At 42.1% G+C, this 13,814-nt stretch overlaps 1 protein-coding gene across 7 annotated transcripts in view; it reads right to left on the bottom strand.

Moving 5' to 3' along the window:
- Window positions 1-13,814, bottom strand: part of STS (steroid sulfatase) — a 178,872-nt gene that overhangs the window by 103,173 nt on the left and 61,885 nt on the right. For all 7 annotated transcript variants that reach the window (XR_012160073.1, XM_073354348.1, XM_073354328.1 and 4 more), the window contains one exon: window positions 11,028-11,164. Coding sequence is in view for 6 of the 7 variants with exons in the window: in XM_073354348.1 (XP_073210449.1) it covers window positions 11,028-11,164 (137 nt within the window). In the remaining variant the exon portion in view is untranslated. The remainder of the gene's footprint in view (window positions 1-11,027; window positions 11,165-13,814) is intronic.

The raw sequence follows: 13,814 nt of genomic DNA, 5'->3' as shown, positions 1-13,814 counted from the left end.
TAAGGAAGGAGATTCTACCACCTCCCTAGGTAACACATTCCAGTGTTTCACCACCCTCTTAGTGAAAATTTTTTTCCTAATATCCAATCTAAACCTCCCCCACTGCAACTTGAGACCATTACTCCTCGTTCTGTCATCTGCTACCATTGAGAACAGTCTAGAGCCATCCTCTTTGGAACCCCTTTTCAGGTAGTTGAAAGCAGCTATCAAATCCCCCCTCATTCTTCTCTTCTGCAGGCTAAACAATCCCAGCTCCCTCAGCCTCTCCTCATAAGTCATGTGTTCCAGACCCCTAATCATTTTTGTTGCCCTTCGCTGGACTCTCTCCAATTTATCCACATCCTTCTTGTAGTGTGGGGCCCAAAACTGGACACAGTACTCCAGATGAGGCCTCACCAATGTCGAATAGAGGGGAACGATCACGTCCCTCGATCTGCTCGCTATGCCCCTACTTATACATCCCAAAATGCCATTGGCCTTCTTGGCAACAAGGGCACACTGCTGACTCATATCCAGCTTCTCGTCCACTGTCAGCCCTAGGTCCTTTTCCGCAGAACTGCTGCCTAGCCATTCGGTCCCTAGTCTGTAGCGGTGCATTGGATTCTTCCATCCTAAGTGCAGGACCCTGCACTTATCCTTATTGAACCTCATCAGATTTCTTTTGGCCCAATCCTCCAATTTGTCTAGGTCCCTCTGTATCCTATCCCTCCCCTCCAGCGTATCTCCCACTCCTCCCAGTTTAGTATCATCCGCAAATTTGCTGAGAGTGCAATCCACACCATCCTCCAGATCATTTATGAAGATATTGAACAAAACCGGCCCCAGGACCGACCCTTGGGGCACTCCATTTGACACTGGCTGCCAACTAGACATGGAGCCATTGATCACTACCCGTTGAGCCCGACAATCTAGCCAGCTTTCTACTCACCTTATAGTGCATTCATCCAGCCCATACTTCCTTAACTTGCTGACAAGAATACTGTGGGAGACCGTGTCAAAAGCTTTGCTAAAGTCAAGAAACAATACATCCACTGCTTTCCCTTCATCCACAGAACCAGTAATCTCATCATAAAAAGCGATTAGATTAGTCAGGCATGACCTTCCCTTGGTGAATCCATGCTGGCTGTTCCTGATCACTTTCCTCTCATGCAAGTGCCTTTTTCCAGTCATCCGGGACTTCCCCGGTTCGCCACGAGTTTTCAAAGATAATGGCCAATGGCTCTGCAATCACAGCCGCCAATTCCTTCAGCACTCTCGGATGCAACTCGTCCGGCCCCATGGACTTGTGCACGTCCAGCTTTTCTAAATAGTCCCTAACCACCTCTATCTCCACAGAGGGCTGGCCATCTCTTCCCCATTTTGTGATGCCCAGCGCAGCAGTCTGGGAGCTGACCTTGTTAGTGAAGACAGAGGCAAAAAAAGCATTGAGTACATTAGCTTTTTCCACACCCTCTGTCACTAGGTTGCCTCCCTCATTCAGTAAGGGGCCCACACTTTCCTTGGCTTTCTTCTTGTTGCCAACATACCTGAAGAAACCCTTCTTGTTACTCTTGACATCTCTCGCTAGCTGGAGCTCCAGGTGCGATTTGGCCCTCCTGATATCATTCCTACATGCCCAAGCAATATTTTTATACTCTTCCCTGGTCATATGTCCAACCTTACACTTCTTGTAAGTTTCTTTTTTATGTTTAAGATCCGCTAGGATTTCACCATTAAGCCAAGCTGGTCGCCTGCCATATTTACTATTCTTTCGACTCATTGGGATGGTTTGTCCCTGTAACCTCAACAGTGATTCCTTGAAATACAGCCAGCTCTCCTGGACTCCTTTCCCCTTCAAGTTAGTCCCCCAGGGGATCCTGGCCATCCGTTCCCTGAGGGAGTCGAAGTCTGCTTTCCTGAAGTCCAGGGTCCGTATCCTGCTGCTTACCTTTCTTCCCTGCGTCAGGATCCTGAACTCAACCAACTCATGGTCACTGCCTCCCAGATTCCCATCCACTTTTGCTTCCCCCACTAATTCTACCCGGTTTGTGAGCAGCAGGTCAAGAAAAGCGCCCCCCCTAGTTGGCTCCTCTAGCACTTGCGCCAGGAAATTGTCCCCTACGCTTTCCAAAAACTTCCTGGATTGTCTATGCACCGCTGTATTGCTCTCCCAGCAGATATCAGGAAAATTAAAGTCACCCATGAGAATCAGGGCATGCGATCTAGTAGCTTCCGTGAGCTGCCGGAAGAAAGCCTCATCTACCTCATCCCCCTGGTCCGGTGGTCTATAGCAGACTCCCACCACTACATCACTCTTGTTGCACGCACTTCTAAACTTAATCCAGAGACACTCAGGTTTTTCTACAGAATCTTCATTTCTAAATGTGAACTGACTTTAGGTAGGACCCACCTATTTTCTCTTCTACACTAACTATCCACACTATTAAGGAGATTCCCAAACAGAAACTTCATATCCAAAATGGTTTGTTTCCTCCACCTTTTCTTAATGAGCATCATAAGTACACCTTGTTGACATCTGCTTAGGAATATGGTGAGGGAGGGGAGATTCTGTTTTTAATTTTATTTGGAAGTTCATGGAATTCTCTTTATAATAATAAAGACACACAATGTAATGGCCACACCTTACTGGTGTTTGGTTTGTCCCAGAGTATAGCTAGCATTTCTTAGCTCTTCCTTATGTATGAACTATGTAGCACTGATTGTTCTACAGGGGAATAAAAGGCTCCCTGTTAGGAAACCCTCCCCCCCGCCCCCAACTGTAAGGAGAACAGAAGAGAGAGCTCTGCTTCTGAGTCTCTGAAGAGGTATGTCTTCACAGAGCTGTAACATAAGGCTACGGTGGGGAGGCTCCAGAACTCTTTGTAGTGATTATACAAGCGTGGTTTAATTTTATCATAAATAATTTCAGCACATATCCATTCAGACTTCCACATTAAATCCACTACTATGTTATTTAAAAAAAATACAGCAAGAAAAAGGGATTATAGTCCGTTCATTTTTACAGTGGGAGGTTATTTCACCTGCTACAACTATAAACTAACATTAATATAAATAATAAGGTACTTAGCCTACACTGAAACAAATTTAAAATGTTAACTAGTCAGAGAATAACCCTCCAAGGCATGTCATATGAAGCAGCATTAAAACTATGAACTCTTTAAGCACTGAATTCTGTTATATACACATGAAACATGCATGAGCAGTAGAAATACAGGATCCCAAAGCTTATCCTGTGAGCTTATACTTAGTATTTGGAACCTGGATTGTAATCATAATCATCAAGTATCAATTTAACATGCCTCAAACATAATTTTTTTTTAAAAAGCATTTCATCCACCTGCCTTTGTGTCAACTCCCCTGCTAAAATTAAGAAGGAAAACTCTCTATTTATTTTAATAGTTGGTTAGGTGATTAAGTCTCAAAAAATGGAGAAGGAGTACTTGTGGCACCTTAGAGACTAACAAATTTATTTGAGCATGAGCTTTCGTGAGCTACAGCTCACTTCATCGGATGCATACCGTGGAAGTTACCTACTACAGGACAGGCCTAACAAAGAAAATAACAGAACGTCACTAGCCGTCACCTTCAGCCCCCAACTAAAACCCCTCCAACGCATTATTAAGGATCTACAACCTATCCTAAAGGATGACCGAACACTCTCACAAATCTTGGGAGACAGGCCAGTCCTTGCCTACAGACAGCCCCGCAACCTGAAGCAAATACTCACCAACAACCACATACCACACAACAGAACCACTAACCCAGGAACTTATCCTTGCAACAAAGCCTGTTGCCAACTGTGCCCACATATCTATTCAGGGGACACCATCACAGGGCCTAATAACATCAGCCACACTATCAGAGGCTCGTTCACCTGCACATCCACCAATGTGATCTATGCCATCATGTGCCAGCAATGCCCCTCTGCCATGTACATTGGTCAAACTGGACAGTCTCTACGTAAAAGAATAAATGGACACAATTCAGATGTCAAGAATTATAACATTCATAAACCAGTCGGAGAACACTTCAATCTCTCTGGTCACGCAATCACAGACATGAAGGTCGCTATCTTAAAACAAAAAAACTTCAAATCCAGACTCCAGCGAGAAACTGCTGAATTGGAATTCATTTGCAAATTGGATACTATTAATTTAGGCTTAAATAGAGACTGGGAGTGGCTAAGTCATTATGCAAGGTAGCCTGTTTCCTCTTGTTTTTTCCTACCCCCCCCCCCAGATGTTCTGGTTTAACTTGGATTTAAACTTGGAGAGTGGTCAGTTTGGATGAGCTATTACCAGCAGGAGAGTGAGTTTGTGTGTGTATGGGGGTGGGGGGGGATGTGAGAAAACCTGGATTTGTGCAGGAAATAGCCCAACTTGATTATCATGCACATTGTGTAAAGAGTTGTCACTTTGGATGGGCTATCACCAGCAGGAGAGTGAATTTGTGTGGGGGGGTGGAGGGTGAGAAAACCTGGATTTGTGCTGGAAATGGCCCAACCTGATGATCACTTTAGATAAGCTATTACCAACAGGACAGTGGGGTGGGAGGAGGTATTGTTTCATATTCTCTGTGTATATATAAAGTCTGCTGCAGTTTCCACGGTATGCATCCGATGAAGTGAGCTGTAGCTCACGAAAGCTCATGCTCAAATAAATTGGTTAGTCTCTAAGGTGCCACAAGTACTCCTTTTCTTTTTGCGAATACAGACTAACACGGCTGTTACTCTGAAACCTGAAAAAATGGAGAGTTTTCCTTGACTGAAGATTCTCACTCTGGAGGGAAAAAACTAAGAAGCCTCCTCCTTACTTTAAGTACTTTATGACAGCAAAATCCTTCTTTTTGACCTGCGTTACTGGGCTCAAAAATCAGGGAACAATTTTCATTCACCTTCATGCTTCTGCTTTTGACACAAGTTCTTAATCTCTGGAATATGACAGTCACAACTGCATTACAGCTGTTCGCACTTTCTCATTACCCACCAACAAAGATTTTCTGTGACATTTCCCTACATTGAGCAGCTCATGGATGACCGTGTTTAAGACTAGAAGCAAAATGTTGCTCAAGTACTCAGCTGAGGGGTGGTGTGTCCAGTTTCAAGTAAACTGCTCTAATGTGGTTTTCTATACTTTCTATTTGCCTGGCTATAATTAGGTTCTGTTTAATTTAAGGATTTTGAGCTATATTCACAAGAAAGTTAGGTACATGATGGGGAGGGAGACAACTTTTAGCCCAGTGGCTAGGATACTCAGGGCTTGTCTACACCGGCAAATTTTTTCAATGAAATTAATGTCGCCAAGCAAAAATTAACAAAAACAAAGTCGCCAAAGCATGTCTACATTTGCTCCCTCTGTCAACAGATCGTGTCCACATTCGGGGCACTTTTGTCAACAGCGAGAGCAATGGTCTGTGGGTATGTATCCCACAGTGCCTGGTGACACCGTCTGTCGCTAGGTGTTGTGGGAATGCTGAAATGGAGTGCGGCACATCCTGGGATGTGCAAAATGTACCACTGTGCACCGCTTTGTGTCCCACCCCTCCAAAGGTCTCTGGCTTCCTTTCGCGCTGTTTTACCAACTGTCATTCTTTTGTAGTGTGTGCCAGCATCTGCAGTGAGAGAGGATGGATCCCGCACTTCTCTCCTATGCGCCGTTAGCTGTCTGAGGACATTGCGCATAGCAGCATAGTTACTCGCCGAGTTACTTGCAAAGTTAGCAGATGATGAATCACAGGCACCCGAGTGTGATATGGATGGCAGCAACTTATCAGCGCTTTGCGCATTCACAGAGCAGCTGTATATGGTAGTCGCTTTTGGGCTAGCACTGACTGGTGGGATCGCATTGTCATGCAGGTGTGGGATGATGACCAGTGGGCACAGAACTTTAGGATGCATAAAGCAGCCTTCATGGAGCTATGTGCTGAGCTGTCCCCCGACCTGTGGTGCAAGGACACCAGAATGAGAGTTGCCCTTTCGGTAGAGAAGTGTGTTGCAATTGCTGTGTGGAAGCTGGCAAATCCAGATTGCTACCAGTCTGTTGCAAATCAATTTGGAGTAGGAAAGTCCACTGTTGGGGCTGTATTACTCCAAGTATGCAGGGAAATAAATTGCATCCTGCTGCATAGGACCGTGACTCTGGGAAATGTGGATGAAATAGTAGATGGCTTTGCAGAGATGGGTTTCCCTAACTGTGGCGGGGCGATTGATGGCACACACATTCCAATTTTAGCACAGACCACCTTGCCTCGGAACACATCAATAGGGAGGGATACTTCTCCATGGTGTTTCAGGCGCTTGTGGATCACTGGGGGGCATTTCATGGACATCAATGCAGGCTGGTCTAGAAAGATGCATGACGCATGCATCTTCAGGAACAGTGGCCTGTTCAGAAACCTATAGGTGGGGACTTTCTTTCCAGACCACAAGTTCACAGTGGGAGATGTGGAAATGCCCATAGTAATCCTGGAAGACCCAGCTTACCCTTACAACCTGGCTCATGAAACCTTTCATAGGACACCTGGACAGCAGCAAGGAGCATTTTAATAACAGGCTGAGCAGGTGCCGCATGGTAGTAAAATGTGCCTTTGGCTGTTTGAAAGCTGGCTGGAGGTGTTTAAATTGCAGGCTAGACTTTACCGAGGATAATATTCCCGTGGTCATAGCTGCATGCTGCACTTTGCATAATCTGTGTGAATCTAAGGGTGAAATGTTTGCTCAGGTGTGGAGCACTAAGGCAGAGTGCTTGGCTGCACAGTTTGAACAGCCAGATGCTAGGGCTGTCTGAGGAGCCCAGAGGGCTGCTATTAACATCAGAGAGGCTTTGAGGAATCACTTTGACAGTGAGGGGCAGTAACACATGTCTGCTTTGGAGATGCTTTCCTGTTGCATCCCTGTGCAATTTTGGGTCCCAAGATCCACGCAACACAATGCTTTAGAAGCTTGTTCCCAAGAGTGAATTGATTGCTATACGCTTTTGTAGAAATACCTTAGCCTTTATTCATTGTTAAAAAGGGTAAAACCTAACAACTGTGTGTAGCTCCAGCTATCACTGTACAAGCTGACAGAGGGGGTGGAGCGATGGAGAAACTCAGGAGTGCTGTGAAGTAAAAAGGAATATGTGGGCATAGAGGGGGGTGGGGTTGGCAAAGAATTGTGCATCTGTTGCAGTGGCGCTCGACCTCGGATCTGTTCAGTCTGCAGCTGTATCAAAGACTTGAGCATCTCCGTCTGATCCTCCATAACTTTTATCATCCGCTCTGTTGCTTGCCTAGCAAAAGCAGCATTCTAGAGAAATTTGCCCATATGTGTCACGATTCCTATGGCTCACTCGCAGCTGCTACTGAACAGACTCCTCTCCCCATATACTGATCAGATCCAACAACTCACCGGTGGTCCAAGCAGGAGCGCGTTTGGTGCAATAGCTAGCCATGCTCACCTGGGAAGCCACCTGGGAAGCTCCTCTGGGAAGCCAGCAAGCAGGAAATGAGATTTAAAATTCCAGGAGCTTGCAAGGGGGAGGGGCGGGTTGGCTGCAGGGCAGCAGAATTCAAACCACTGACCAGAGTGGCAGCATGGGAATTGTGGGATACTTTCTGGAGGCCAATAAAATCGAAAAAAAACCCAACACTGTGGTGTCTACATTGGCTGTTTGTCGACAATAAAGGGAAGGGAAAAGACAAAAGTCTCTCGCAGGGGTGGAAGTTTTTTGTCGCCAAACCTAGGCATTTTTTTTTTCAAAAAAAGTGACATTGCAGTGTGTACACTATCACTGTTTTGTCGCCAAAAGCCAGTTTTTGGTGACAAAACTTGCCAGTATAGACAAGCCCTCAAGCCCTGAAGAGAGAGAGGGATATGTACTGGGACATGCCACCTCTCAGATGAATACCCTAGCCACTAGGCTATAAGATATTCTGATGGGGGAGGAAGGGGTGCTCCCTCAATTTTTCCAGTTGAAGCTGTTCCACTGTGGACAAATAGTGAAGGAATCATTGGATCAGAGAGGGGGCAGCAAGCATGAGAATGACTCTGTAGCATGGTAGATTGAGAACTCCCCGGGGAGAAAGGAAACCCAGGGTCCAGTTCCCCTGCTTCAGTTTTTCTTAAATGATCTAACCACAGTGGAGCAGCTTCAACAGAAGAGACTGAGAGAGTCCCACTTAAAAATATCTCATAGCCCCAGTTCAGACACTCACCTGAGAGGTCACACAACCCAGTTCAGATCCCTTCTCCCCTCCAGCAAAGTGGGGACTTGAACCATGAGTCTTTCACATCCCAGATTAGTACCCTAACCACTGGATTAAAAGTTATGCAGGAGGTCTACCTCCACCCTGGCTGTTTTGTGTAAGCATGTCATCTACAGGGGCCTGATAGAGTAGGCAAGCTCAGAGCATGCTTACCAAATGGGGCCTTGCTGGAAAGTTAGGTGGAGGAACACCTATCTTTCCCCGATTCATGCATCACACTGGGAGTTAGGCATCCGGATAACTGGCATGGGACTGCAGTGTGCATGAACAGAAGAAACACAGGCACTTAGGGAAATTGTACAGCAAAAATGTTGGCATCGATTGAGTTTAGAAGCCTACAGTGTTTGGCAGCACCTAAGCGGGGGCTGATTCTGTTATTTAGGTACTTATATTGGCGGTTAGATGCCTAAGTCCTTTTGTGAATCAACCCTTCATGTCAAGTTGACATTTCTGTGGTCCCCCCACATTTATATTTTTCTGTGCGTAGCTAGTTACTTGTGCTTTGTCAACATAGGATCAAACTTCCCTTTAAGAGAAGTTTGCAGTTTTTCACTTTTTTAGGCCAGCTGTTTCAACTAATATTGCTTGTATTTCCTAGCACAGATGCTGAAGTACCAGCGTAGAAATCAAAGTCGGCATGCTGACCACTGATGTGAGCAATACATTAAATGTCTAGTTTGTCAGACCTATGCTTACTCTCAGGCATTTAAACTTTGATTTTTAAAAGAGCCTAGGGAAGTTAGGTGCCTATTTCCATGGGAGGTGGGTACCCAACTACCTCAGGCTCCTTTGAACATCCCAGCAACAGTTCTTTTCTTTATAGTTGTAATTATGGAAAGAATGTATCTATAAGAACTTAAAATTTTCCTTTCATTTGAAGCTAATAGGCAACCTGAGAACAAATCACTCTTACCAAAAATCAGCCAGACTGTGGGACCAGATCCTCAGCTAGGATAAACTGACAGAACTCCACTAGTTGAGGATCTGGCCCTGGGTGTTTAGTTCTGCTGCTACTCATCCTTTTATGACATATTGTAATGAAAAAGAAAAGAAAAGAAAAGAAAAGAAAAGAAAAGAAAAGAAAAGAGCAATGGAGTCTGTGGAAGACCAGAGGTTATTCACTATATCATATCTGGAACTGTCTCTGTTTACAACGGACTACATATGATTCAAAACATCAAGGAGAATAAAGCCAGATCCTGGCTATCTGGTAGGTCCCAAATTGTTTTAACTATATCTTTTTGACGTTGCAACTTGCTGCTTGGTGTGTTTAAAGTATTCCCTGAGAGTCCAGTGGTACCGTTGGATAGTGACACTCAATCTGTAAACAACTCTACAATACTAGTGCTTCAGGATCAGCTAGTCTGTTGTTTTTGTCTCCAACTAGTTGCTTGTATTCAGTGGCCACAACTGTAAACTGTCTCAACAGGTGAACAAAGTTAAGCTGAGGTAATGAATGGCAGTAGCAAGTAGTGAATTAGATTTGCCTAATTCTTACTACTGTGTATGAAGACATCAAACTGGAAGCAGAGGTAGAGGAAAGGACATGATGTCACAGACATACTAATGGCTTGGAGAGCATGACAACATGGATGTTCACCAAACATATGACAGTCTAACGCTAAGACTGTAGCAAACAACCAACTTAGTCATAGTGTTTACCATAGCACCACGAGGAGTGGTGAAAGTTGAGGGAGTAAGGAAGATTGAGTGCAAGTCTCCCTCACTTGAATAAATTTCATATATAGAACAGTTTTTGAGGTCCAGTTGCCTACAAGAAGGATACTCATCCCATTTAAAATGCTTCACTACTTCCATGTTTTTTACCTATCTATTCAAATATTGCCCTATGTATATTACAAATCCCTTTATGTACTTTTCTAAACAATCACTGCAGCCCGTTCATCCCTTGCCATTTGTAGTCTGAATTTCTTGATGCTGATATGAATAGAAATGTATATGGAGTCGAACTCTACATGCTTGCAATCAAAATACATTGTTTGAAAGCGTACTATTAAGCATGCATCTTATATTGAGACGATATATTGAACGACTGTTTCTAGTAATTTAGTAAATATTGCTTATTTGAAGAAAGTAATTTTTTACTTGGCTTTACTAAAACCAGAATTGGCTTGGGGTAGGTAGGGAGGAGGAATGCAAGATGATCATTATCTTTTAGTACTGTTCTACTTTCACCTGATTGTTTCAAGTATGAACTGTGAGTTGTTTTCACAGGTGATTACCTCTAGAAATGGAGAGTCATTCCAATATGCCCAGAAATAAAGTAGGCCCATTGAACGATTTGATAACTTACTGCTCTCTGTGACATCAGGGAGTCCGTGCCTTGAGAGGTGACTTATTTGCCTTTTGGCTGTATTGTGCCCAGAGAAGTGGACCCACTTGACTGATTTCACCAATTACTCATTATATATTGTGCTTACTAAGAATTAGCAATAACAGTACATATTAAGACTTTGCTGTTATTTTATCGTTAGTTCTTTTGATGACAGCCCTATGAAGTCTCCTGAATTCAGCTTTCCGTCTGATGACTTGCAGCTTGCAGAATTTATACCGAATTCATATGATATCAAGAGACACAGTATCACTAGCACCTGAGCATGACACAGCATCTAAGCAATCAGTATTACTACATAGTAATTGTTTAGTTTTCTCCTTACCAGAGCAGATTTTGCATGCAGTGGAATTGTCACAAATTTCTAATAAAGGTTAAAGAAACATCTGTGAAAATTTTTAAACTCATTTAAGATAAATGTGCAACATACCTACACTCCAGTCTATTTCCTCTACAGCATCCCCATATAAGCCATGTTTGCTCTTTCCTTTGAAATCCTTTGATGCATATAGAGCAGTGTGGACTTGAAGGTAGGACAGGAAAAGAAGAAATGGTGCATCAGCATTCCTGAAATAAATAAAAAAAATAAATAAAATAAAAAATCCAGAAGTAAATCACTTGGACAGCAATAAAATGTTAGCAACATTTCTAACAATGAAGTCTTTCTACATGCATGCTCTACAGAACAGAAGAAATATTATATAGGGAAAGGACTAACAAAATATTTATAGAGCAATTCTGAAATCTCATGTTAGAAATGCCACTCTTAATTCATACTGTATTGAAGATAAGAAATACAGCCAATTAACCCTTCTGTTAGATTAGTTGTTATACCTGTTCAAAAAACACTGGCACAATCATTGTACAGAGTGAGGCACTAAATGGACCTAGCCACTTGCCTTTTTTTTTTTCTCTCTTTGACCTTGCCAGGAAGCACTAGAACAATGCATAGTTTAAAAGATATACAATCCCCGAACCAAACAAGATGCTTAGCCAACTTTCTTCTTGGCAAGCTCAGCATATGGACATTTAACAACTACCAGGTTTAGCATAAGCAAAAATAGGGGCCAAAAATATCTAGCTATCACCTGGAACCGAACATAAGAGCATCGCAAAAGTTATGCCTAATATAGAGAGAGGTAGAAAAAAATATTTTTCTCTTGTAACAATATCCACTCTCCATTCATTTCAAGCCATTTTCTCATTGGATTATTCTCTAATAAAAAAAGGAAAAAATAAAACCCCACAACAACAACAAAGTTTCAATTTTGCTCTTCATAGGATCTGACAATATATATGTCTTAATCCAGAAGGCTTAAAGGGAATTGAGGGAAGGGAACTGAAGGGAAATCTTAGATAAGTATGGATTTTTGCATTACAATCCTAGTGTGAGGGACATTACTCAAGAGTATTAACAATGACTAGTTGTGCTTATTGTTATAATACTACAACACTGTAATTTTCAGCTGAACCATAAGAGCAGCTATGGTACAGTGTGTCTAGATTGGCACCTTGCAACACACAGGTCAGAGCAGTTTTTTTCTGTTGTACATTTCCCATCCCATACTGTTTGTACTTATTGAACTTCAGGTGGTTAAAAACAAAAAACAACCCCCGCCCCTCTAAAAAAACAACAACAAAAAACACCACCACAACAAAATACAATATTAACGTGCTGAGCCAGAAAGCCATACTTTGACATGAGGTAAGGAAAACAATGCAATAAACTTTTAACCTTTAAACTAAGAAGGATCTCTTTTTCAGCTCTAAAGGGCCTGTAAAACCTGTCAAAAGCCCCCTGATGAAAGAAATTGCTAAAATTCCCATACATCATTCTAAAGAAAAACAAACAAATTATTCTGGTGTATTTATGTATCTGTTCACTTCACTCCCTTCCCATTGGCCGTGGCTGTTTCCATGAGAGATCTGTAGTAAAACGTCTCCCTTCTGCAGGCCAAGAATTCATAGATTCCAAGGCCAGAATGGACCACTGTGATCTTTTGGTCTGTCCTCCTGTATATCACAGGCAATAGAGCTTACCCAAAATAACTCCCAGAGCATATATTTTAGAAAAAAAAAAAGCATCCTGTCTTAATTCTATGAGCATACATTGGCTAAAGCTCATCAAAAGTTTTCAATCAAAACTATTTTTGATTTATGGACTAGGTGAATTTTTGGAAAATTGATTTATGGACTAGGAGAATTTTTCCTCATAAAAATGTCTGCTTTCTGCAGAAAATGTTGATGTTTTGTTGAAAAACTGAACACATTTCAGCTGAAAAAAATTATACATCAATGCTTTGGAAATATGCCACGATGCCTTGGGAGTGATAACTCAAATGCGTCATGTAATTCAGATTCTACTCAATAGGCCAGGTTCTCTAGATGGACTACACTTCCCATTTGTCTTATAGGTTCTTGTGGGAGGGGACAATCTGGGTCCTTGGTTCTCATTTTCTCTCTCTTATCTCTGTCTGCCCATGTTTATATTGGCTTATTTATTATTTTTTTTTTTTTACTAATTCTGTAAAATGCTGGATAAACTTTATGAGCAAAAAAATCCCTAAAGAAAAATGTTTTTTATAAGCGATCAATTTATTGCAAGGTATAGAATATCACTCTTATCCTTATGACTTGTTGGACTTTGCTAGACTATAAGCCAAGTCTCCTGTTAACAGAATCTTTAATTACTGTAGCTACAAATTATTTAGCAGACTCTTTTAAGTCAAATTAAAAATTTTTAGAGCATGTCAACATTTAAAGTTCAAGAGAAAACAAACCCATTTCAACTTGAATTTCAAGGTCAGTTATTTGTTGTTTAGGTTTATGATACTGTCTCACCTATGCTCTGTACTGGCAAATCATTAAGGGCTATCTATAGTAGGCAAGCCCCAATATTAAGTGATGTTTTAAAAGTTTCCCCAACATTTCTAATACAATATTGTTTGTCCTTTAGTTAAATACTTCTACTAGGCAGATGATTTGTTTTGTATTGGATTTTTATCTGTTCAGCTCTAATTAAGTCCAGATACTCAAAGGTATTTAGGTGCCTCACTCACATTATTTCAGTAGGTGTTTGAGGATCTGGACCTGGGAGATTATTTGGGAAAGAAGAATTCACAAAATAAAGACTGTTACCATAAACTGGGAATAACACAATTTCTCATATATTCTTCCCATTACTTAAAAAATAGATTTTCAGCTGTTAGTATCAGAG

The sequence above is a fragment of the Lepidochelys kempii genome, chromosome 1, assembly GCF_965140265.1.
Source record: "Lepidochelys kempii isolate rLepKem1 chromosome 1, rLepKem1.hap2, whole genome shotgun sequence".
Taxonomy (NCBI): Eukaryota; Metazoa; Chordata; order Testudines; family Cheloniidae; genus Lepidochelys; species Lepidochelys kempii.
This window is presented reverse-complemented; position numbering and strand designations above follow the sequence as displayed.